The sequence below is a fragment of the Nerophis lumbriciformis genome, linkage group LG25 (assembly GCF_033978685.3).
Source record: "Nerophis lumbriciformis linkage group LG25, RoL_Nlum_v2.1, whole genome shotgun sequence".
Taxonomy (NCBI): Eukaryota; Metazoa; Chordata; class Actinopteri; order Syngnathiformes; family Syngnathidae; genus Nerophis; species Nerophis lumbriciformis.
In genome coordinates, this window is record NC_084572.2 from 12,051,334 (window position 1) to 12,075,442 (window position 24,109).

The 24,109-nt window shown below is 38.9% G+C and overlaps 2 protein-coding genes across 8 annotated transcripts in view; both read right to left on the minus strand.

Moving 5' to 3' along the window:
* Positions 1-1,577: 1,577 nt before the first annotated feature.
* Positions 1,578-18,574, minus strand: znf207b (zinc finger protein 207, b). Of its 5 annotated transcripts, XM_061983723.2 has the most exons (12): positions 18,409-18,574; positions 17,817-17,943; positions 17,603-17,741; positions 11,659-11,838; positions 11,500-11,575; positions 10,467-10,528; positions 8,794-8,930; positions 8,436-8,534; positions 5,511-5,756; positions 5,046-5,202; positions 2,162-2,338; positions 1,578-1,954 (listed from the first exon to the last, which is right to left on the minus strand). In XM_061983723.2, exons 1-11 carry the CDS (start codon positions 18,447-18,449, stop codon positions 2,187-2,189), a joined length of 1,416 nt encoding a protein of 471 aa, XP_061839707.1. In that variant the 5' UTR covers positions 18,450-18,574; the 3' UTR covers positions 1,578-1,954; positions 2,162-2,186. The 5 variants fall into 5 exon arrangements, with proteins under 5 accessions (XP_061839707.1, XP_061839708.1, XP_061839706.1 ...); XM_061983724.2 differs by having other exon boundaries at positions 1,578-2,338; positions 8,848-8,930; XM_061983722.2 differs by having other exon boundaries at positions 1,578-2,338.
* A 1,797-nt stretch (positions 18,575-20,371) lies between these two features.
* rhbdl3 (rhomboid, veinlet-like 3 (Drosophila)) overlaps positions 20,372-24,109 on the minus strand; it is a 107,808-nt gene continuing 104,070 nt past the window's right edge. For 2 of the 3 annotated variants that reach the window (XM_061983728.2, XM_061983727.2), the window contains exon 10: positions 20,372-23,675. In XM_061983728.2, coding sequence (XP_061839712.1) covers positions 23,404-23,675 — 272 coding nt within the window. In that variant the 3' untranslated portion in view covers positions 20,372-23,403. The remainder of the gene's footprint in view (positions 23,676-24,109) is intronic. The other variant, XR_009817675.2, reaches the window with a different exon arrangement.

Consider the following 24,109-nt stretch of genomic DNA (forward strand, 5'->3'; position numbering starts at 1 on the left):
AAGGTAATCAAAGCGCTTTGACACTATTTCCACATTCACACACTGATAGTGAGGGATGCCATGCAAGGCCCTAACCACGACCCATCAGGAGCAAGGGTGAAGTGTCTTGCTCAAGGACGAAGTGTCTTGCTCAAGGACACACGGATCGTGACAAGGTTGGTAGGTGGGGATTGAACCAGTAACCCTCAGGTTGCTGGCACGGCCACTCTCCCAACTGCGCCACGTCGTCCCCAAAGTCAATTTATTTCATTAATATGGGATATTAACACATGGCTGAAACCTGCCTAGATGGAAATGTGATCATATTTACATTTTGGGAGCCAAAAAAGGTAATCTTTAATGTTATTTTCTTAACATTTTGCAAAGGAAGTAACAGTTTTTTTCATTTATAAATTGTTGGTGACTTCTTTACATGACTGCAAAATTACACTGCGTTCAAACCTGCATTTGATCAATACTGCATTTGCATGTTAGGTAACAAAAAAAAAAAAATCACATTCCCAAGTGTTTTTATATAAATAAAAACGTTTGAAAATGCATACTTTTTGGTCAGAAACAAATATGACAGTGTTGGTTCAGTTTTAACAAGGCTGTTTAAAAGCCCTTTAAACTGATTGTTGGTTCACTTACCATTTCAGTCCCTCCCATGGCTACCATTTGATTTGACGTGCCTCCGCTTCTACCATCTCTACTATAACAGTCGGAATTACACAGCATATTTCCATCACACATGAATAAACACCAGGCCTAACATCCAGTTGTACAGTACAGACCGACATTACAAGGAACAGCAGGTACTTACTGAGATTAAATGGCCTGTAGCGCCAGTTGAGTGGGCACAAGGCTGAAAAGTTGAGTGGGAAGGGCTACAGACGACAAACAGATACAAAGCAAGCAGTAAGTGAGCGGCAGCAACACTGACTGGTGTAATCCACTTTTAATCCAGGAAAAAATTTGACAATCTTTCTTTTTACTGTCTTCATGTGACCAACCTGACTGTATGACCCATACAGAAAATCCCCTTCCCCCCCAGACGGATGGCCAACACTCAACAATGAACATGTAAGCATTTTAAATACAGAGGATAATGAGATCTACCCTAGAATACACATACTGCAGTAAATAAATTCAAGTTCAGCTCTTTCTGTAACAACCATTTGTTGTATTCATTAGTTAAAAAGGTTAAAAAGTAATGTAGTTTGGATTCCCATTACATTATAACCCATTTAAATAATGATTAGAGCTGCTATTTGCTGCAGATACTGTATAGCTGGGTGATATTTGCATAATGTGTACACTTTGAACAACATAAGTTAATGCCTAAATTTCAAAATAAAATACCTTTAATATACTTTCAACCATTTGTTCATATGCTTTGTGATATCATGCAGTAGTTTGGACCACAAGTTGACCATCTTAGTTCAAAGCAAGCTTTTGGGTCTTTAAATTTGAGGTCTTTAGAAAAATGTCAGGTGGGTGCCACATAAAGAGAACGATGGCCAACTTGCATCTTAAAATAAAAAGCATGGTACAAACCTTCGTGACTCACCTTCGCGCACGTCAGAACAAACCAGCACTGCAGTTTTAAGGTGGATTTTATTACAACAGATTGATAAAACATTACAAAGGATGCACACAGGTACCCTTTAAGCAGGAACATCTTAAAACAAGCCTGAAATAAGAAGAAAGCTAGAGACTTATGAGCTGCAGATTGGTAACACTAAACATCTTTATCACCGAGACCCTCACCAACCAAGGTTGGGGACGCAAGTCCAACAGCACCTAAGCATGCTGTGAGGGCCAGAGTGATCTACAAAAACAAACAAAATCCAATAAATGGTTTACAAGGTAAACTTGCCTTTGTAAGGGGTTGGTACGTTCATGTAAGTCCAGCAGCTTCAACAGAAATATGATTCACTTTAACACACTTCACCCCTAAGAACCTGAGTGAAACCTATGAGGGAAAGAATTTAATCTTCACAAGTGATCAAATAACAAAAAAAACATTCAGGAACTTGTGTGGTGTTGGACTGTGGGTACATTAAATGTCCATGTGTTGCTAACAAATAATTAAGTCTTCTCCACCACTGGGGTTACTGCTCTTTGCTCGCAGCTAGGTCAGAAAATGTACAAGGATGAGAGAAAGGTGTTAACCTCAAACCTAATGTGGTTGCTGCTTTGCTGCTTCAGTAGCGCCCGGCAGGTGACATGGCAGGTGGCCTCATGCCCATGGGGGGGCCTCCCTGGTAAGGGGGCACCAGAGGAGGAACCTGCCCATACGGAGGCATCCCTCCAGGCATGAAGGTTGGCATACCCTGTGGAGGGGCACCATACTGACCTACAGAGAGCACACAAGAAAAGAACACAGTTAATCAATGTTGTTCAACAAAAAAAACGGCAGTTTATTCCTTTGAACCATTTGCTACCGAGAATATCCAGATTATAGTGGAAATTAAAAAACGGAATGTCTCCGAGGCTGTACTATTCGAAAACCAATTCAGCGTTTGGTGGTGGTTCTTGGCAGAAGTCAAAAGATCTCAGTTCAGTCACCAAATGATTAACTGCAGAGTTTTCCCTTAATGTAACTGATAGTGGCCCACTATCACGGCAAAACCAAAGCCACCACACCCTAAAAAATACTTCTTCTTTTTTTTTTAAATGTGAAATCAAATTTAACAAATATAATGTTGTAGCCTCCAGAAAAAGTCACAAGTCCAACAATATTTTTAATTTTTACTAACCGGTCCAATTCAAACAGGTTTTCCTTCCCGTGCAAACACTTTCGTCTACGTGCTTCCCCAAACACACAACAACAACACTTCCTCATTCTCCGCCAATCCGCTTTCAGGCACAGACAGAGTTTGCAATCATAAGAAAAATTAACAAATAAGAACATCAAATAAATTAAAAAAACATAAAACATTACCATAAACAGGTCCTTACAGTATGAATGGATGTATAACCTATTATTTGCGCACTATTGACTAGTAATGCACCTAAAATTTGGCAGCCGAAAAAATGACTGATCACCAAAAACATCACTACCGATGACGTAAACAAGATGCACGCAATTGTGTGGAGCGTAGTCAGCATGTCAGCGATGTGGATGTAACTAATATATATACCCACGGACAGCGATCTACAAAATGTGCAAATTTAAAAAGGACAGTGGCGGCTTTTAAGGAGAGCAAGTCAAACTGAAGTAGCAGAGCGAAATAAGTCTGACATGCTTGCTGCAGCTCACTTTTTGTTGGGAACATCGAGGGACAGAAGTAAAGTCTCTAAACACAAGTACATTCTGTCATAACACCAGGAAAAGATTCTAGATTTTTTGGTGGTGGTTCTTTAGAAAAAGTACCTAAAAATCTCTAAAAAATTTAAAAATTCTCAACAGAAGTACATTGTACAAAAAGCAGCAACAATTGAAAATATAGCAAAATAATAACATATATTCTATTTATATATTATAATACTAATTAATCATGGAGATTTGTTTTAAAAGCATGTATATATTTTTAAACCCTTTTAAAGAACATCATATCATTAGAGCAAATTATGCGATGGCGTCATGGTCACCATGCCCTTAATCTTACCCACACTGCCACTGGTATTTTGGAAATCTCCAGCTTTTTGCTAGTTTGCCAAAAATAAGTCTTCAACTTATTTTTAGAGTTGTGCGGCTGTTAATGTTGCTTTAAAAACACTGCAGATAGCGGTTTTATGATGGCAACAGCTATACCCTGGAATGAACTATTCCAGTGTCTATTATTTCCAATGGGAGAAACTGAGAACTCAACTAGAGGGGAATAAATGCTTCCAACCTGTCAATCATTGAGTATTTAGACCAATCAGACAAAGGGGAATTTGCAGTGCCCTCCCACTGCACTACTTTTCTCTAGTAGTTGTTTTGATCATTGACGACACATACTGTAGGCCTCCTGAAGAAACTCACTTTTTTCATGAATGGTAAACAAAAAAGTAGCTTAATGTAGTATTAGTTTGTTTCGTAAACAACACAGGCATGTTTTTGTAGCTACAGCCCTATGGAAAATACGTATTGTTTTTTATGAATATTATAGCAGTAGCTTGTAGTGGAACGCAACACTTCTAAGGAATCTTCTATTTTTCCTGGTAAATTTGAGTCAATGTTGTCCCATGCCAGGGTACCCCTACTTATATATCGTGTAAAAAAGTGTTCTGTTTTACATTACTGTTCACAAAAGTGCATTGTTATTGTGCAATATTAAGATATCTGAATTATAGCAGTAGTGCCGCTAATCGCTAGCGAGCAACTGACAGGCTAATCGCCAGCAGGCAATTGGCACACTAATTGCTTGCTGGCAACGGGAGCACTAATCCCTAGCTGACAACTACACCACTAATCGGTAGCTGGCAGCTAGAGTGCTAATCACTAGCCATCTTAAATGCTAACATGAATACAATAATATAGTTTTAATGTTTGTTTTTTTAAAACTGCAAGTTAAAGTGCAAAGGGTTTCCAAGCCACTACCATTTATAAACACTAGTGCGTTGAATCAAAATTAAAGTGTCTACCATTTATAAACACTAGTGTGTTGGATCAATATTAAAGTGTATTCAAAAACATTTACATTTGTGGAAAAATAATATATACCGGTAAATGAAAAAGTCCGATCAACTAAATATTTGACACCTTTGTTGAAGACCTCTGAGTGGTGGCTGGTCTTTCCTCATTGACCACCGGCACTTTGCATAAACAGCAAATTACAATTTCCGCCTTCCAAAAGACAGATTTCATAAATGTACACTTTGGTAAAGTAAATTTAGACCCCTCTTAAGTGATCATTATGACAGATTTTTAGCATCAGGAAGGAAAGATTTGCTAATTTTGTATAACATTCAAACGACTGATTGCTGATCTTTGCCCATTTTTGACTTAATTATGGGATGTGAGAACAGTAATAAAAAGGGCATGGCTTAGCCAGCAAAGTTCGAGGCGTCCATTGAGCTGAAGTGCTGAAAGGTTGAAATGGCCCATTGTGAATGTGTCTTCTAGTGCTTCTCACCATGCATGGGATGCCTCATGCCCGGCTGCTGTAGTGGCAGGCCTTGCTGTGGGGCCATCATGCCGCCTACAGCTGCCACTTGTGGAGCAGCCACATGGGCCTGACCTGTCCTTGCTAAGAGACGCTGGTAACGGGGCAACTGTGCCCTCAGCTCCTCCTGTTAGAGACAACACAAAGAGCGGACTTTTAGACAAAGGAATGACTGCTACGACCCTTACAATAATGACAAATATTCATAAAGGTGTTAAAAATGGTGGTACATTAATTCCTTATGGAGAATAATCAAGCTTGGATTCATCTTTTCACATGCACACTTAACCATAATAAGTCAACTGTAAACTACAACAATTCAACTTGAGGTATGCTGTTATGTTTCCGTGAATACATATTGACTAAATCTTCTATTATATGTATCAGTCATTACTTACTGTGATAAGGGCAAAAAAGAGAGTTCAAGCAACTTACCAGCGAGATATCCTCATCAGGGTGGATCAACTTACTAGTTGCACTCGAGGTGGTGAGGGTGGCAGGTTTAGTGGACACTGTGGCTGGGGGTTTGGCCACAGTACTGCTAGATGGGTTAGAGGAGGAAGTGGAGGAGGAAGAGACAGAGGGTTGGGTATATGCAGGGAATGTTGCTTTGGGCGGGTCGGAGGAGCCTGCTGTGCTGTGGGAGTTCGATGCTGCGGCTCCTGAAGCACTTTGCTGGGCCTGTGGATGGACAACGAGGGTAAATGACTACCGTAATATAACTTGTGTTTATTGCTTCTTTTGACACAGCATACCGTTGACTCAGGAAGACATTGATCTGGACACACACGCCCACAACTTTAAAATAAATATAATCCTTTATGATTTTAACCCTAGCTTCAATAGGCCACTTTGGTTTTTATTTCTTCCATTTTGGGTATTGATCTCAGTACCACAAACATAAACATCCACTTAGTACTGAAACTAGAGCTGGGCGATATGGCAAAAAAATCATTAGGATTAATTTTTTCATATCATCCGATCTTGATTAATATTACAACTTTTTAAAACTGAAGGCGGATTTGTCCCGTGCAGAATTATACCGAGTACCATCGCATCCCTACTGTTTACTACTGCAGTATGTTGTAACATACATTTTTGGATTGAGGTAGTACATGCTAAACCCTGACAACTGTCATTTTGTTCATATAATTGTGCTCCCTGGAGGTGCAAAGGTACAGGTAATCACTGCTACAGTGGTTTTAGGGCCACGGTTTTGCTTCTTTTTCGGTACGTTTTGTGGTGGTAAAGACAACAACTTTTTTTCCTCTCAAAGTTACTTTGTTTTTTTGCTTGTCATCACACACATTCTGCAGTAAAATAATGAATAGTTTAAGACTTCGATTTCAAGTTAACATTTACCAAACAACACTTTAAAATGGTGAACTATTTGTATTCTTTGATTACTTGTATACATCAGTGCTTCTCACCAGTGCTTTGGCAAACGGCAAGCGGTGACCCAGATTGTGGAATTGTTAAAAAACCAACAACCGCATCTTATACTTAATAAAAGTACATTTGAGTGCAGTTTGTATTTGAGGTACTGTAAAATAATGTGTTCCAACACATAAAACACATTTGATTATTTCAGGAACAAAAGTTTTTTTATACACAAACTCAGAAATTATTTAAACACAAAATGTGTCTGCAGAGTTTTTAGTACCCGTATTTTCCGCACTATAAGGCGCACCGGATTATAAGGCGCACCTTCAATGAATGGCCTACTTTAAAACTTTGTTCATATACAAAGCGCATAGAATAGACTACAGTAGAGGCTGGGGTTACGTTATGCATCCATTAGATGGAGCTGCGCTAAAGGGAATGTCAACAAAACAAATAGTGATTGTACTGACACTTCTACTTGCTGCTCTCTGTTCAACAACTCACTGTTCGAGTGTGTCCTCCAACTGTAGCCGTCTCGCATTGTTCCCTCGGAAACTCTGTTTAGTCTTCTTTACTTGGCGCAGGTCACCATATTGCTTCCTCCACTTCCGCACCATTGATTCGTTAATGTTAAATTCTCTCGCTGCTGCTCTATTTCCGTGTTCTACTGTGTGACTGATCGCCTTGAGTTTAAACTCTGCGTCGTAAGCGCGTCTCTTAATAGGAGCCATTTTTGGGTCTTTACATAAAGTTTAGGTCTCGCAACTACGGTAAGCAGCCGCCAACTTAATTTTCCCCCGTAGAAGAAGAAGCGCTTCTACTACGATAAGCAACCGCCGACTTCATTCTACCCTGTAGAAGAAGAAGCGCTTCTTCTTCTACGGTAAGCAGCCGTAGAAGGGGGAAAATGAAGTCGGCGTAGTTACCGTAGTTGCGAGACCTGTTGTGGCTCAATATTGGTCCATATATAAGGTGCACCGAATTATAAGGCGCACTGTCAGCTTTTGAGGAAATTGGAGGTCTTTAGGTGCGCCTTATAGTGCGGAAAATACGGTACATGTTATATCAGAAGAGTTTAATCTTTGCAGACACATGAAAAAAAAGTCTGTTTAAAAGATATTTAAACATAAAATGTTTTATTTCTCATTAAATTAGTGGGTGTTTACTTTCTATGTCGAGACCAATACAGTAGTTCAGTCACAAAGACATTCTGTGCCTGACAGCATGCGATTCGCATTCAGGACAGGATTACTGATATGCTGCAGTGAGACTAAAGTATGTCACTAAAGTCGCTGCTCCTTCTCAATATTGTGTTTTAACTTATATGGTAGTGTTACACGCATTTCTTTATTGTATTCTTCTGGGTTGCACTTCCAGCTCTGTAAGGGAGAAGCGGCACAAACGCTGACTGAACATAAATTACGCCGTGACGAGCCAGACTTCCGCGACGGTGGAACGGGATGGGACATCAACACAACCAAACATACACACGCAGGATCATGGTCAATAAAGGCGGATTGTTCCGTGCAGGATTATTCCAAGCATTGTTGCTTCCCTACTGCAGTATATTTTAGCAGACATTTACGCCATGATTGATCGAGGGAAAATGCTAATAGCTGATTACCGTGATCGAAATCAAATTAATCACGATCACAATCACATAATCGCCCAGCCCTAACTGAAACCAAAAGTAGTTGAGGCAAAAGTCATGCATGTCTGACAAAGTTATGATGATGCAAACGGTAATCCTGGTCAAGTCTAACAAAGCTCATGCATGATAACAAAAATCACAGCCAGGTGTTGTTGGGGAGTATTCCATTACACCAACTGTGTAGCGCTTGTACTACATTTGCTGCACAAGTGGGCTTGCAAGGCAAACACCAGTAGCAATATGCCTGCTTTCCAACTCAAACTCTACAAGCGGTTAGTGAGAAAGCGACATGCAGCTGACAGCCACAGTCCTGTTTGTGAGCGTACTTGTGGCGTGTTAGGAAAGGGAAGTTGAGAGGAGGCAGACTGAAGGTCTGCAGGTGGAGAGGAAACGGCTGCTGTGCTGCAGTGAACACCAGAGCCCATCTGCAGCATGGTGGAAAGGAGATTACAGCATTGGCATATCATATCATTTAAGGGCCTAAACAAAAAAAATTGTAGACGGGCTGACTAAAGGCTGAAAAAAGGTCGTAAGAAAATGTCCGCAATTAAAAAGTGTAAAAACCGCTATAAGGCAAGCAAATAAACATGTAATCTCACAAAACTGATGCAACAACCCTCAAATGTAGGGAAGATGCTTTCACAGATGTGTAATTAGGAAATATATACATTGTGAGGTTCCAACCTGTGCTGCACTGGGGAAAAGAGGCTTGGTGACAGCTGGTTGGGCCACTGTTACCGTTGGTCGTTGTATCGCTCCTGCTGTGGGGACCGGGGCCATGAGGGGCATCCCTGGCCTTGGAGCCATGTGCGGTGGCATTCCTGAGCAAGCAGAAAAAGGCCAAACACGTTAATGGCACTATCCTTTCCCAAACAATGTTTAGAGTGAACAATTTTTATTTCTTAAGATGTGTCAACTTTGTGTAACCTATGCAAATTTGGTGTTTGCAAACCCGGAAAATCACATTCTTCCTTGACTGGATGAGTTTGTGGAAGGCAAGAATAAGGGAGGAGCCAGTGTGTGTGGGTGCGAAGAGGGAGACTGCTGTACGTTTGTAAATGTTATTTTGGCGTTGTTGCGGGCCATATTTACTGTTCGTTTAAATAAAAATATTAGAGATGTGAGCACCCTTTGCGAAAAAAAAGAGGATAATAAAATGTATAATAAAGACTACATTTCACTGCAATTGGGTGCATTTCTACATTATATTTTATCTCTAGATTTGTCATTTACCAACCTCTTTCGGCTGTCTTGACACTTACATGTCCCATGTAATGTACCACATAATTTTTAGTGGGTTTTTTGGTAGATAATTTTTTAACATTTACAATCAATCATTGAAAATGTAACGTAAAATTCCATAACATGCATGCAAAATTAATGGAAAAATGTTTCCCATTTGGAAACTATCCTGTAGTCACGCCCCCTCATGTAACATACTACTGGTGTTGTGACCTTGGTTTACATCAATCACGTCAAAAATGTTACCTTCTTGCTGGCTACTAATAAATACTTTAGAACTACAACTGGGTCTTAATTAACAGTATTCGAATTACAGGCCTCGAATTGTGACTTTTTAAGGTCAAGGCAAGTGTTGCCTTAAAGGAAGGCTCATATTTTAGGGCACCAAGGCAAACATATTATTTCGAAGCAGGAGATTATCTATATATATATGAATTAAATCATTTTGAAAGCTGGCACCTGATGGCCATGAGAGGTAACTGCACTTTTTGTCCATATAGATAAAAAATAGTGTTCATGTATGAGATCTAGGGCTGCCAATTATGGCCAAAGTAATAAGATTATTGTTATCAATATTAAAATCATGATTACTGATTGTTAGGTAATGCAGTGTTGGGGTCTGAATGTAATACCATCATGTAATTTGCAATGTCTAATAAAAAGGCTATAGATAAACGTTATCCATATATTTAAAGACAAATAGTTTTTATTCTTTAATAATATCAACTTGTCAACTTTTTGTCATTACATGATGCCTTTATCTCTATTTGTACATTTTGATAGAGGAAGTTTTTTTATGTACATGCTGTATCGGGACCGAACCATTATGAGTTTGACCAGAAATATGTCGTATAGGAATTAACTACACACAATATTACAGTAAAAAAATGATGTGTCACATGAATGATTTTTGAAGTAATAGCTTTGTGACATGAAAAAAACACAAGTAATGTAAAACAGACATAGCATTTACTTTTTGATATAAAAAAGCAGTTTGGCTAATGAAGATGAAGTCTAATAAACAAGCTTTGTTCTTGTGTTTTGCCCTACCTAAAAGTGTTGCACTGATCTAGGTGCGATATAAATGCAGTTTAACATTTCTAAAGTCAGCTTACCTGGGGGCATACCAGGCAAGCCTGGCATCATGGGAGGCATCATCCCACCCATTGGCATCATCCTGCACGAATATAACAGAAATGCATTTGTTAGGCATCATACAGTTCAACATAGTTCCATAAAAATGAATCCAATAGTTGTCCTATACAGAGAGTTTGTAGCTAATAACTTCCTACTCTTGCCCTAACTTGGGAAGCAAGTGAACTGGAGTGGACACTAAAGTACAGTGTTGCAGCTTGTGATTTTATTTTGAAATATGCTGCTTTTTGTTTTTGTTTATTACTGAAAATATGGACAAACAGTCAATGAATGGATGGATGCTAAATGTACGGTGTTTCCCTCTTAAAATATATTGTTCAGTCAGGCAGTGACACTTTTGCACAGCAGACAAAAAAAAAAGTATGTTCTGTGTACTGGAAGTAGTGTTGTTGGGAATTGTATTTTTGTGTTCGTTAAGATGAGGAAAATGTGTTTGGTAACTTTTGCACTACAATTTTTACACAAGAGAACAAAAGCCTTTTCTATGTACTTAAAGTAGTGTTACCAGAGTATCTTATTTATTTGTGTTCTTTAAGGTGTGGAAAATGTATTGTTTGGTAACTTTTGCACTATTTTTAGATTACAAAACCTTTCCATTGTTGGCATTTGCCTTACAGAAAACCTATCTTACTTTAAGTACTGTTCACAATATCCACTTTATTTTTGTAAGAATTTTTGTACTTCTGAGGCACTATCCTTAATGCTGTTCTTCTGCACAATAAATTCTCACAAAATTACATTATAAATGTGCTTTTTTGTTGTTTTAAAAAAAACAATTTAGCTTTGCTAGGGGACTACAAAACCCATTCAAAGACACTTCCATTATAAGTTAAACACCGCAACATTTATACCGCGATATATACAATTACCGTGAAGGGATTTAATTTATACCGTGATATGAATTTTGGGTCAAAGCACTCAGCCTTACTTACCAGCATTAAAAACCAAAAAGTATGATGAGTAAACACAAATAAAGACAGATTGTGAACCTACCCTGGAGGCATTCCATGAATACCATGATGCATGCCATGCATCATGGGAGGAACACCTGGCATCATTGGAGGCATTCCTATAACAATAAGGGGAACAGCATGTTGTAACACAGTCTCAGATCTGTATAGTTAAACTTGTTTTCTAAAATCTGGCACTCACCTTGATATCCTCCTGGAGGCATCCCCGGCGCACCCGCCCCAGGAGGGATCCCAGGCTGAGCCATAGGTGCAGCATAGCCTACCTGAGGCGGCACACCAGTCACTTGCTGCACTGATGGTCCTGCTTCATCGTCGTCATCATCCTCATCCGAATCATCTGGGTTCCTTTTTTTCCCTCCATCTGAAATTAGGGAGGCAACAGTCAAAATATATCATTAAAAGCTCAATCCATTCATTATATGCAACAGGGCAATTCACTCTGACTGTGTCTGCTTGAATAGTGCATATCAAAAAGTAAGTCTGGGACGATAATCAAAACAATTCATCTAAACAATAAATAAAATCGATATTTATGCCAGCATCTATAAGGTGCCATGTCTGTGTGTGTCTCCGTGAGTGGAAGCGGGAGTGCTAGCTTACGCACACATTAGGCAGCAATAGAGCCTTGCTGGTCACTAATTCGAAGCAATGCAATGTAACAAAAATAAGGAGGGAAAAAAACATTTTAAAGCCAGATGTCTAGAATGAGAAAGATAAGCCTATCAACACGGACAAATGTGCCAGAATGTTGAATTTGTTACAAAGTGATGGCAACAAAAGAAACGAAACAAACCACCCAGCCGGCAGTTCTTCCTACTGTGGAAAAAAAACTGCATTTAAAGATGATCAATATTTATTGAAGTGCTAACAGAGATTGAGAGTGAATTTTATTCGTAATATTTGTTTACTTATTAGGGATGATTAAAAGTTCTTGATCTTCTAATTACAATGGTAAAACATACTAATGATAACCGTTTATAGCGTTTGAAAGGGTCACTTGCAGGGTTTCCCCTTATTTGCTGTGGTGGTCGGGGCGTGGTTAGAGATATAGTCACCATGGCTTCATCATATAATTTGCTATATGATTTCCTTTAAAAAAGGCTAAATACATGTATACATACATTTAAAAATATATTGTTTTGCTCCATTTTCAGTTGTTGCTGCTTATTGTACAATGTATTTTGTTGAGAATCGTCAACTTTTTTATTATTAAAAATGACTAGCAACAAATCTAGTATCTTTTGCTGGTGTTATAGAATGTTCTCGCGTTTAGACTCTACTTCTGTCCCTCGATGTCCACGTCAAATAGCAAGCTGCAGTGAGCATATCACATTAACCAACTATCACCCAATTTGCATTCTAAAACGTTTACGAATTAAAATGGAACGTAAACATATTCCAACACTCAAAAATAATATATCTCTTATGAAGCCAGAATAATGTTTGATGTTTCATCTGCCAACAACGTTTATTGTGTGGCTATTAATTTTAGCTATTAAATAAAAAAAAAACTTGGTTTAAAGATTTGAGTGTGTTTCTAAGTACCGGTATTTCTCGGGCACATTCAATAATACTTCTTGAGCACATGCAATAATAATGGTAACCAACGTTCCCTCTAAGGTGCGCACCTGCGCAATTGCGCATTGCTCACGCGTCCTCTGCACACAGCAAATCTATGCCGCGCAAAAAATCTAATCCCACTCTAAACAAAATAAACAAATCGTTTGTCTTGTATGATTTTGCATTGCAACTGTGAGTAACAGGTGACGAAAGGCGGCCACAACAGATAAAAACAATGTTTGTCAAAACTTAAATTATTGTAACGTCTGTGGAGACACTTAAAGGAAAACAGGAATTCCATCTGTCCCTTTATTTAGCGAAATTGTTTGTCGGCCATAACCACACCAAAACAATGTGTAAAATACTTTTATCTAGCAAAACTGGTCGTTGTCTACCGTACAAACCAAGCCAAAAGCAACTCTTTGTCATCTGTTATATCAACAGCAGCCGCTTGCTCTATCTCTCACCTGCACCAACACATACACTATGGCAATTAGCCACTGGTGCGTTTATGGCCACACAAAAAGTTGGACAACTCCAACACTACACGTAAAGTGTAAATTTCAGGTCGTTTTACTATGATTGCTCAATCAGTGTGCTTATTCTACTGTCATTTGTTAAGAATGTTATTTTTTGGATATTAATCATGAAATGATGTTACAAGACTACATAATTGCTAATAAAAATATTTATTTTACGGACAGAAAGTTAATTAACACTTTATCTCATGCAACATGTGAATGTTTTAAGGGGAACTGAATGTGATCTCTGAAAGGGGTACACAATCTTTCCAAAGCAGGACCTCCACTCAGGCATAAAATACTGTAGTGCATAGCTGATTAAAAAAAAAACAATATCCAAGTGGGCCAAATCACATATATTAGAAAATACTCTCTTGAAATTGACTAGTCACTTGATTATAATAAGACATTTAAATTGTTATGTCAGGTTTGAGACAAATGTGCTGCTGGTATGACCACAGTGTGCACGTCTGTATTCCACTGAATGCTCAGGGTGTTTGTGCGTTTGCTCACACACATGAAAAATTAGAGGGAACATTGATGGTAACCGTGAACATTTTGGTCACAATAATAACTTTATTTAGTCATTTTCAGGCCTCGAATTTTAACTTTTTAAGGTCACGGCAAGTGTTGCCTTAAAGGAGGGCTCATATTTTAGGGCACCAAGGCAAGTTAGAAGGGCACCAAAGCAAAATAATTATTATTATTATCATCAATATTGAAATCATGATTACTGATTGTTAAGTAAAGCAGTGTTGGGGTGTGAACGTAATACCATCATGTCATTTGTAATGTCTAATATAAGACTATAGATAAACGTTATCCAGGATTGTTAAGGCGGCCGCCTTAACAACAAAGAGCCACCGCTTAAACTAACGTCTTAACAAGATCTCCAGCCACACTCGCGCATTTAAAAAAACTATCTCTGCCCCCAAGCATACACTGAGTGTAATACGCATGCCAAAATACTGGGGGCGCTGTAGCCTAGGACTTAGGACCATTTTAGCCAATCAGAAACATCCAAAACGTCATTTCCAGAGGCAGCATATAGCAAAAATGGCGGGTCACAGCAAGAAATAATTTTATATGTGGACTAACAGAAGTAGAGCTATTTTTAAGCATTGTTTTGGAGTTTAAAGTTAACAAAACTCAAAGTGTTGACTGGGAAACTTGCCAGTCCAGGTTTGGTGACATTCTTACCCTATTTTTGGAGCGGTACGGGCTTGGAGGGACATCTGAGGAATTTCCTCATCGGAAAGAGGACATCACAAAAACAACTATCTGCACTAAACTGAAAGCGATTCGTGGAAAGTACAGACAAGCAGTCGACGCAGGTCGAAGAAGTGGTTACGGTAGAGTTGTTTTGCTGTACTTCGAACTATGCGAGCAGATCTGGGGCGGTTCTCCATCAACTACATTCATTCAATTTGGAATAGAAACATCAGATATTGACACAAGCTCTCACAGGAGTTCGGATTCTCCATTCACCCTTGACAGCCTGGTCACAGACAAAGATATGCCGAATGATGTACAAGAGCAGCAAGATTCCAATGGGAGCAATCCACAATCTTCTGTGGTGAAAGAGAGAAGAGCTCTACTTCAGATATGTGGGCGCTAACTGCATTGCTAGGAAGTAATATTGTTAAAAGGCAGATAGATGTTGTATATCTGGGTCATCAAAACATTTTTATATGAACTGCACTGCAATTACAAACCACTTTCAACAATGTGGAATCATATTTTGCCCATTTCTTTTAATATTATCATTGTTTGACAACAGTGTGACAAAAATACTTGCTTTGGAATCAGAAGTCAAGATAGCAAGCATATATCAAAGTTCAGCTGTTTTAGATGTATTTAAATAGGGTTGTATTAAAAATACTTTGAGTAGTTTCTTGTAATAAATAATATTGAGTTAAGTAAAACTGCAGTTTCTGTCAAAATTAAAATACCTCGATGAAGTGCTTTATTGACACACATTGTTTCCCGACGATGTTGAGGGCCATTTGACATGTTGTAAATAACATGTCACTTTCTTACACATTTGCTATAGTGAGTTTATCCCAAATAATGTATTCATGATTATTGAATGTAATTTTGTAAAAATCCTTATAATTTTATTTATTTATTTTTTCACGAGGCAAAACTCAACAGCCACAAGCAGGACAGACTAAAACGAAAACTTCCAATCGAGACAAAGTTGCTGAATGCAGTAGAAGAAGGCGTCCAGATAAAGAAGAAACTTCTGGACATGATGGAGACATCGGAGAAGTGATCGTCTGCCAATTTAGACAAACTAACATCAAGCGTTGAGGTGGAGACGTGATGGCGACAGGCCGAGTTACACTGTTCCTTACAACCACCCACCCTTACCCGAGTTTTTTTTTTTTTTTTTAGTTATATACATCATGTAGATGATGTATCGGGACAGATCCATTATGAGTTTGAGCAGAAATATGTCGTATAGGAATTAACTATACACAATAACACATTAACAAATGATGTCACATGAATGATCTTTGAAGTGACATGGAAAAAAAACACAAATTACTGTAAACAAAACTTGGTGTTTTACTTTTTTATATCAAAATAAAACACAAAGCAGTTTGGCTAATGAAGATGCAGTCTAATAAACAAGCTTTGTTATTCTCCAACGCCTCCCTAGAGTTTCAGTACAACAGTTTGGCCAACAAAAAACACCCCGGAGTGATACCATCGAATAAACAATCTTCACCGCCTGCGTTCAATTCGATAAGATGACAAAACATTATAGCTAGTATTGATGTTATTTGAACACTGATACAGTTTGCAGTTAAATAAAGGAGAGAACATCCCAGTAAACAAAGTAAAAGACTTTATAAACAAGTTGTGACAACGTTCACGACACATTGCCTGCTGCAAAACATCAGTTTTCTCCTTCGCTGTATACTTTTAGTGTGGGGACAAATGCGTCTGTCTCCAATATTGTACACACCTGTCTCCATCTAAACACAGCAGTGTGCTCTTAAATGCACGACGGAAAGCGAGGGAAAATGTTAAAACAAGCGCTTGGCTCGTTTATTCCGAGGGGAAATTTGCGCAGCAAAGTCGGTGTCGTTGGTCCGCGATGATTATCAAGCCAAATGACGCTAGCACGCATGCGCCTGACTTCATGTTGCCGAAAATGCATTAATAAATGACGGTTTTTCGGTCATTAAAAAAATGTAATGGTATTACTAACAGTCGGGAATTATCGCAAATTATCATTATACCGTTTACTGTTACATCCCTTGCTCATTAACAAGTAAAAAGTCAAGGGCGGTCACGGCATGTTCTTTCCGCAAATGTTGGTCAATTTTTTGGGCATTACGGCAAATGACGAGGGCGGTCGCGGCAAATGCCGCGGTGAAATTTGAACGCTGCATTTTTTGTTTTGGTTGTGTATATTTGACGGTCCCACACCCCTCCTTCGAACAGAGATAGAACCTATAGAATTGCTTCTGGTTGTGATTAATATTCAAGTGCAAAATGTTGGTAACAGAGTATATGTTATTTGTATTATTTGTTTATTTTATTTAACTTGGAAATGTTAAACTTTACATTCCATTTATAATGTTAAAATATACAATACATACAAATGTATTGCGTTTGAAAAAGTATGCCTGCATTTTTAAGTATTATCATTAGATCTGTGGTTAACATGGTCTAAAAATAATGTTGACAATACTATCCTTTATCGGCAATAATTTGTAGGTCAATATATCGTCGAGCAAAATTTTTATCGACCCAGGCCTTGTTCCCATAATCGCACACGAGAACCTGAAAGGGGATCCGCGGAGAATCAGGAAGTGTTGTGTTTCTGGGGAAGCACATAGACAAAAGTGTGTGCACGGGAGGGAATACCTGTTGGAATTGACACCTTGCATTATTATTATTATTATATATACATTAGTGCTTAATTTGGTCTAAGATAATGCTATGAATATCGTATATTGGCGATAATTTGTTGGTCAATGTATGTCGAGCAAAACTTATTGGCCCAGACCAACCAAAAACTGCCCAAACCTTGAGATTTCTGTTCCAACGTTCGTCTTCTTTCTTGCATATCTTTCTCAGGAATCCCCTCCATACCATAGATCTCCAGCTCAATGTCGATTCTTCCGGGAATTGCATTTGGTACACTGTCGATTGTCTCTTTGTGCACCTGAAATACACAAAGTGAGCAAATATTGTATGCACCACATAAGAACTTAACAGGGAGTAGAGCGTGTTCACCTACCTGCATGCAGTGAATGGCCAGGCCCGGACCAGTGTATAACTTCTTATGGCAAATGTGACATTTAAAGTGTTTGGCCTTTTGATGCTGAATGAGGATCTTTTCATCATCAAAATCTCGATTGCAGTACCTTGATGAGCGAATTAAGGTTTGTTCTCGAAAAAACAGGATGACGTGGAAAAGACAAAATTACATTAAACGAGACAATTATTCAATGACTTGCATTGAACTTCCCTGCATTTTGTGCATCTGTGTTGTGTGTAGATTGTACGAATTGATTAGAAACCGCCTAGTGTTAATTTAGGCTTTAGCAGTTTACGACATTAGCACAGCTAACGCGTTAGCCAGCACCGAAAAACGAATTATTACACAAGCGAGCGGAATAAGAAACACATTTTACAAATTCACTCGATTTTGAAAACTTTATGGACGTTAACATTGCTTAATGAAGTCATTTAGGCCTGAAATGTCATTATTCAAGCTAGCGTTAGCCTACAAACAGACAAATAAGCTAACAGAGGCCTGCCTTTTGTCGAGTTGTTTCAGAACACTCCGCCTTTAAACCTAAGGTTTGGTCGTTTGTACGAAAGGATACCAGCACCACGGCTTCATCTGCTTCTTCTTTTTTCTTCCCATTGTGGAAACAAATGTGAACAATCAAGCTATACGTCTCTTGAGTTATTATTATCTGTTTGACAACAGCATGCTGTAATTCAGCCTCGACGCCGAAAATGGCGCCTGTCGCAGGAAGTAGCGACGGCCTGTTTAGACGTGACGCCATATAAAGTAGATACGCCCCGATTTACTCGGGTACTTTATTTACAAGTATTTTGATTTCAACATGATATGTAGCTTATTTTATTATGTATGATTTTGTTTTTATTCCGGTAGTAAAAATGTTAATTGTTCTGTCTGCGCTATTTTTTCGGACAATGCGGACGAGAACGAGCATGCCATCATCTCGCGAGAACACTTGTATTTCGTCACGGGGCCGCTAGATGGCAACAACGTTGAAGGAGTCACATTATCGGGTTAAATACTTCATCAGGAGCATACGATAGACTTTAATTATCCCACAATGGTAAAATTACAGTGGTGTGCCGTCAGGGCCAGCAAGGCCTTCTCTGCTGGCCTAACATAACCAGAAATCATGATCATAATCAAAGATAAAAGCCATTTTTACTTTCCCTAAATATCTAAATGTATTCCTATTCGCTTCATGTCATATTATGCTCCTTACAGTGACGTTGTTTTTAGGTTTTCGAGTTTTTATCCAATCAAAATCCGGCTATCTTATGTTGCCATGCTGTACCAAATCTGCCCGAGGCCTTCAGAATCAACAATGCGGGCGTCCCTGCACTAAGTGAAGGGACACAAACATTTGACAGACAGTTGCGATAGCCAATCAGATCACGCATTGTTGTCAGTAAGGCCTTCTAGCTGGCCTGAGGCAGATATATATTGTGATGTTAGGAGCTATGTAACATAAGAACGCCATAACCCAGCATGCCACAGTAGTGAAGAGCATGTGCAGTAGCCCCGTTTAGGTTGCCATGCCGGCAGCTGGATGTTTTTGATGAGCACACTGTGGAGTAAACTTTAAGGAGTCAGCCAACACGCCTTGTCTGCATCTTTTATGATTAGACAAGACAACACATATATTTGCAAGGCCATTTTCAAGAAGGATATTTAAAGAGAAACTACATCTTGTGAGACGATGTCAGCCAACCCCGGAAGCTCGAATGAGTTCTACAGATTGTGAGTTCAGATATTTTATTTCTTTATTTTTTCACGTTTATGTTTTATGCAATTTTAATTCTGACAGTACAACATAAGATATGTTTTAATTGCTGACGCGGGTTTATTAATTTTTAAATGCGACAGAAAATAACCCGTTTTGTACACTGTTGATGCGGTTCAATGTACAGTAGTGCATAAATGTGTTCCTGTATAGTATTTCTCCAGCAATGGTCAAGTGGTGACATAAATGATGGTATTTTGAGAGGTAATCATTGGACACAGGACATCACTGAAGGCCTAGGTGGGAAACGCACGACCCACCACTTTCAAATTATATAGTTGCTGCAGATACAAAGTCCACAAAATAAGTTAAGACACATGAAAACAAAAGAGATACATCAAAGGACATAAAATACATTAAAAGAAGACCGAGCCGTTGCAACCCAGCTGCCATTTTAGGGGCGCTCTTTCTACATACAGGAACAAAAGTAAAACACAACTCTCTGTGCGGACTCTGCAGCACCTGGTCTCCGGTGCAAACATGGCCATGTTCAAAGGATCGCCCGAAGTGGATCCAAGTTCACGAAAACGCTAAGAGGCATAATAAACATGAAAACAAAAGGGACACATGAAGAGCACAAAATGAGGAAACACAAGAGTGAAGAGCTCCTGCAACCAGCAGCTACAACAGCGGCGCCACCTTGGGGGGGGGGGGAGTTATTGCTCAGTTTGGCCTCATAAATATGAAGTTGAAATTGCCATTTTCAGAATAATAACAAGAAATCATGTTTCTTTAAAAAAAATGTTTAATGTTCTCCAGTATGTACTGTACATCATGAATCTACAAAATATCCACGTTGTTAAAATATTAGTAATTTAACCATCAATTTTATGTCACGGCCCAGATAACATACATCCAGATACTCTCTTTAACAGACTTATAAATAGGATACATACAAGATATTGCTAACAATACATACGGGCCACAGAATGTACACACCATATCAGTATCTCATAGTAGAAACAATCAACAGCAAACATGTTAAGCTGTGTTTAACTACAAAATAATAAGGTTTGTGCGAAGCAGTTACCAGAGTAACGTGAGGTTAAAATACAGTACTGTTTACCGCTGGGGGCTGCCTGTGGTCACCTTCATTATACTCAATTAAAAACTTTAACAGGGCGAGAGAGAGCACATTGATTTCTTTCCCGCTTTGCATTATGAGTTACCAGTTGCAATGTAGCCAACGCTTTGTCCCCCAGCACACTTTTTGACACCGTCTCATCAATAAATAACTTATTGGTTGATTTCAACAATCTCTAAAAAAAACACCACTTGGCATCACTTTTGAAAGCTTAAAAGTCTGAATGGCACTTGTGCATTTATCTGTACACACGTGTTGGTGCAGTTACACACAAAAAGGTCAGTATGAGGTTCGTGTAACACTAAACAAGGACAAAACTGAATTGTTACCCATATCTGCCTCGCAAGTGAATATTGTCTATGATGTTTCAGCTGGGCTTCACTTGAGAACACTTAATGCAGAAGAGGCTACGATGCTCGACATGCTTTCACAAATCTTCACGAGTAGGCACCTTTCGGTTGCGTGTAGGAGGATTCAGACATTATATGCACATAATGTCTCACATCTGAGGCAAAGTCCACACATATTAAAATCATTCGTTTGTATTCCAGGGTCAAATACAGTATCTCTATACCATACAAGAGTGTTTAAAAACACAGGTTTAGAACATGCCAAAGCAAAAGAGGGCGCTATGTTCTCTGTCGTTTTAGCCAATCAGAAGCAAAACACATTCAGGGAAAGAGGGAGGACGATGGGGTCTATAAAGTTGACAAAATATAAACATGAAAAAATAAATAGTACACTGCAAAGCTTTTTCTTGGAATTGGTCAAAGCGAACATAACCGTGGAAAAACCACCATTGTTAAAGCAGTAATTCATATTAAAATAGTATATAATGTAGGATTACTCAAAAATACTAAACCCGATTTAAACCAAACTTTGTAGCGGGATGGCGTGTAAATCAAGAAAGAATATATAACATTTTTGCAGAGTGATGTTGAAGTTATATACGGGCCTTTTATTGTCGCAGACCTACAGTATCTGTGGTCGATGGGTTTTTTTTTGTTCATGTGGATGTCCATGATAAGGACTATGCGTGGTTTCATGATCTTAAAGGGGAACTGCATTTTTTTGTGGGGAATTTTGCCTATTATTCACACTCCCAATGTAAGACAAGAACACCTGTTTTTATGCATTCCAATTTGTAATATACGCAAGTAAAAGATGGCTAACAATGCATCTAATGGGAGTACAGTAATCTGTTGCGCCCATAAAGCCCTCTAAAAAAAATTAATAAAAATGCCAAAGATAATCCATTTCCATTTCCAAACCTAAATATTAACCAAGTATTAATGATATAGTTATTATATAATATATAATATTATATAATAACTATATTAATAATATAATAATATACTATTAATAAAGTATTTCTGATTCTGATAACGGCGTGGCGCGGTTGGGAGAGTGGCCGTGCCAGCAACCTGAGGGTTCCTGGTTCAATCCCCACCTTCTACCGACCTAGTCACTTCCGTTGTATCCTTGAGCAAGACACTTTACCCTTGCTCCTGTTGGGTCGTGGTTAGGGCCTTGCATGGCAGCTCCCGCCATCAGTGTGTAAATGTGTGTGTGAATGGGTGAATGTGGAAATAGTGTGAAAACGCTTAGTATAACCAATTTACCATTTATAAACGTTAACGCCAACAAACTACTTTTAGTGGAGCTGTGATTACAGAGAAGTAACTAGCTTATATAACTATCGACAAAATGAGCAGGTGAGCTGCTGCATCGCCTCTGAGTTGGTGAAAGTTATCTAGATTATACATTATGCCTCTCACTTGTAAAATAGAACGTTGAAGCCATAAATCCAGAAGTTGGTCAACTTTCACATTCAATTTAGACCTGGATATGGCGATAAAAACACATAGATGCTCACGTTCTTTTTTACCAATGTGAGGATTATGATGAATTTTTCATCTAAATGGGAAGATATAAACATCCCAGTGAGAGAAGACATTGTACAGAAAATGATTGTTTTATTATGTTCGTAGTTTGGATTTCTTGTTAAGCATTTAGCAGTCGCTGATCTGCTTATCGCTCACCTTCTAAAACTTGTAGATCATCCTCCATTTATTCAGGTTCAGAAATATAAGGTTCTTGATCATCATTTGTCCCAAAGCAATTGTTTTGTCTTTCATGACGTCTGCCATGATTATTAGTTGTTGTTAATGGAAATAGCAAACGTTGTGATGCGTCTGTGAAATTAATACGCCACCAGATGCCTAAAATGACCGAAATATGTAAATATTACATGTTATTATGAATGTGTCTGTTACTATATTACACATATAATTACAGCAAGTACAGTATATAAAACATTGATGGATGTATTTGAATGTTTTTTTCGAGGACTTTATAGGAGTAGAGTAGAGCAGAGCTCCATTGTTAGCTGACTATGCAGGCTTTGCTGCACCTATGACTTCAATCTATTTCCTTGTTAGAATGCATAAAAAAAGAAAAACATATGTGTGCTTGTCTCACATTAGGATTGCGAATGATAGGAAACATTCCAATAAAAGTGCAGTTCTCCTTTACATGTATGTAAGGCTTCTTCTAGAAATGGAGACATTTACGTACCCAATAGCATCCTTGCATCAGATCTATCTGATCCATTGTGGCTGATCCCACAATGAGTTTCAGCATATGAGGTATCGATGGATGAAGGAGGGATGTAGTGTCTTTTTAGCTGCCACAAAATAAGCTTGTCACGGCGATGGGGGCAATCGCACGTCGAGCAAGCTGTACGCAAAAATGTTCCAAAAGACAGCGCACAGCACAAACAGCGTGTAGACGCAGAAGAAGATCCAAAACAGAGACTGCTCCTGGAGTCGCTGTTCGTAGTTCTGAAGAACCACCACGCCGAGCGTGAGACCCACCATCACCCCGCCCAGGTGAGCTACGAAGCTGGGGTTGGGGCAAGGAGGGAAGGCCGGGGGATAGAAGCGTAGCCACACGGCACGGCCAAATTCTACACTCACTGAGTGCAAAAAAGGAGAAAAAAAAAGGATTTTAAGATCACATAAAAATATCAGGTATTTACTGTACATACATACATACATACATACATACATACATACATACATACATACATATATATATATATATATATATATATATATACATATATATATATATATATATATATGTATCCATCCATCCATCTTCAACCGCTTATCCGGAATTGGGCCACGGGGACAACAGCTCCAGCAGAGACCCCCAGACTTCCCTCTCCAAAGCAACATTAGCAACTTCCTCCTTGGGGATCCCGAAGCATTCCCAGGCTTAGAGAGGAGATGTAATCCCCCCATCTGGTCCTTGGCCTGCCCCGGGGTCTCCTCCCAGTGGGACGTGCAACGAGGTCCTCCCTAGGGAGACGCTCGTGAGGCATCCGCACGAGATGCCTGAACCACC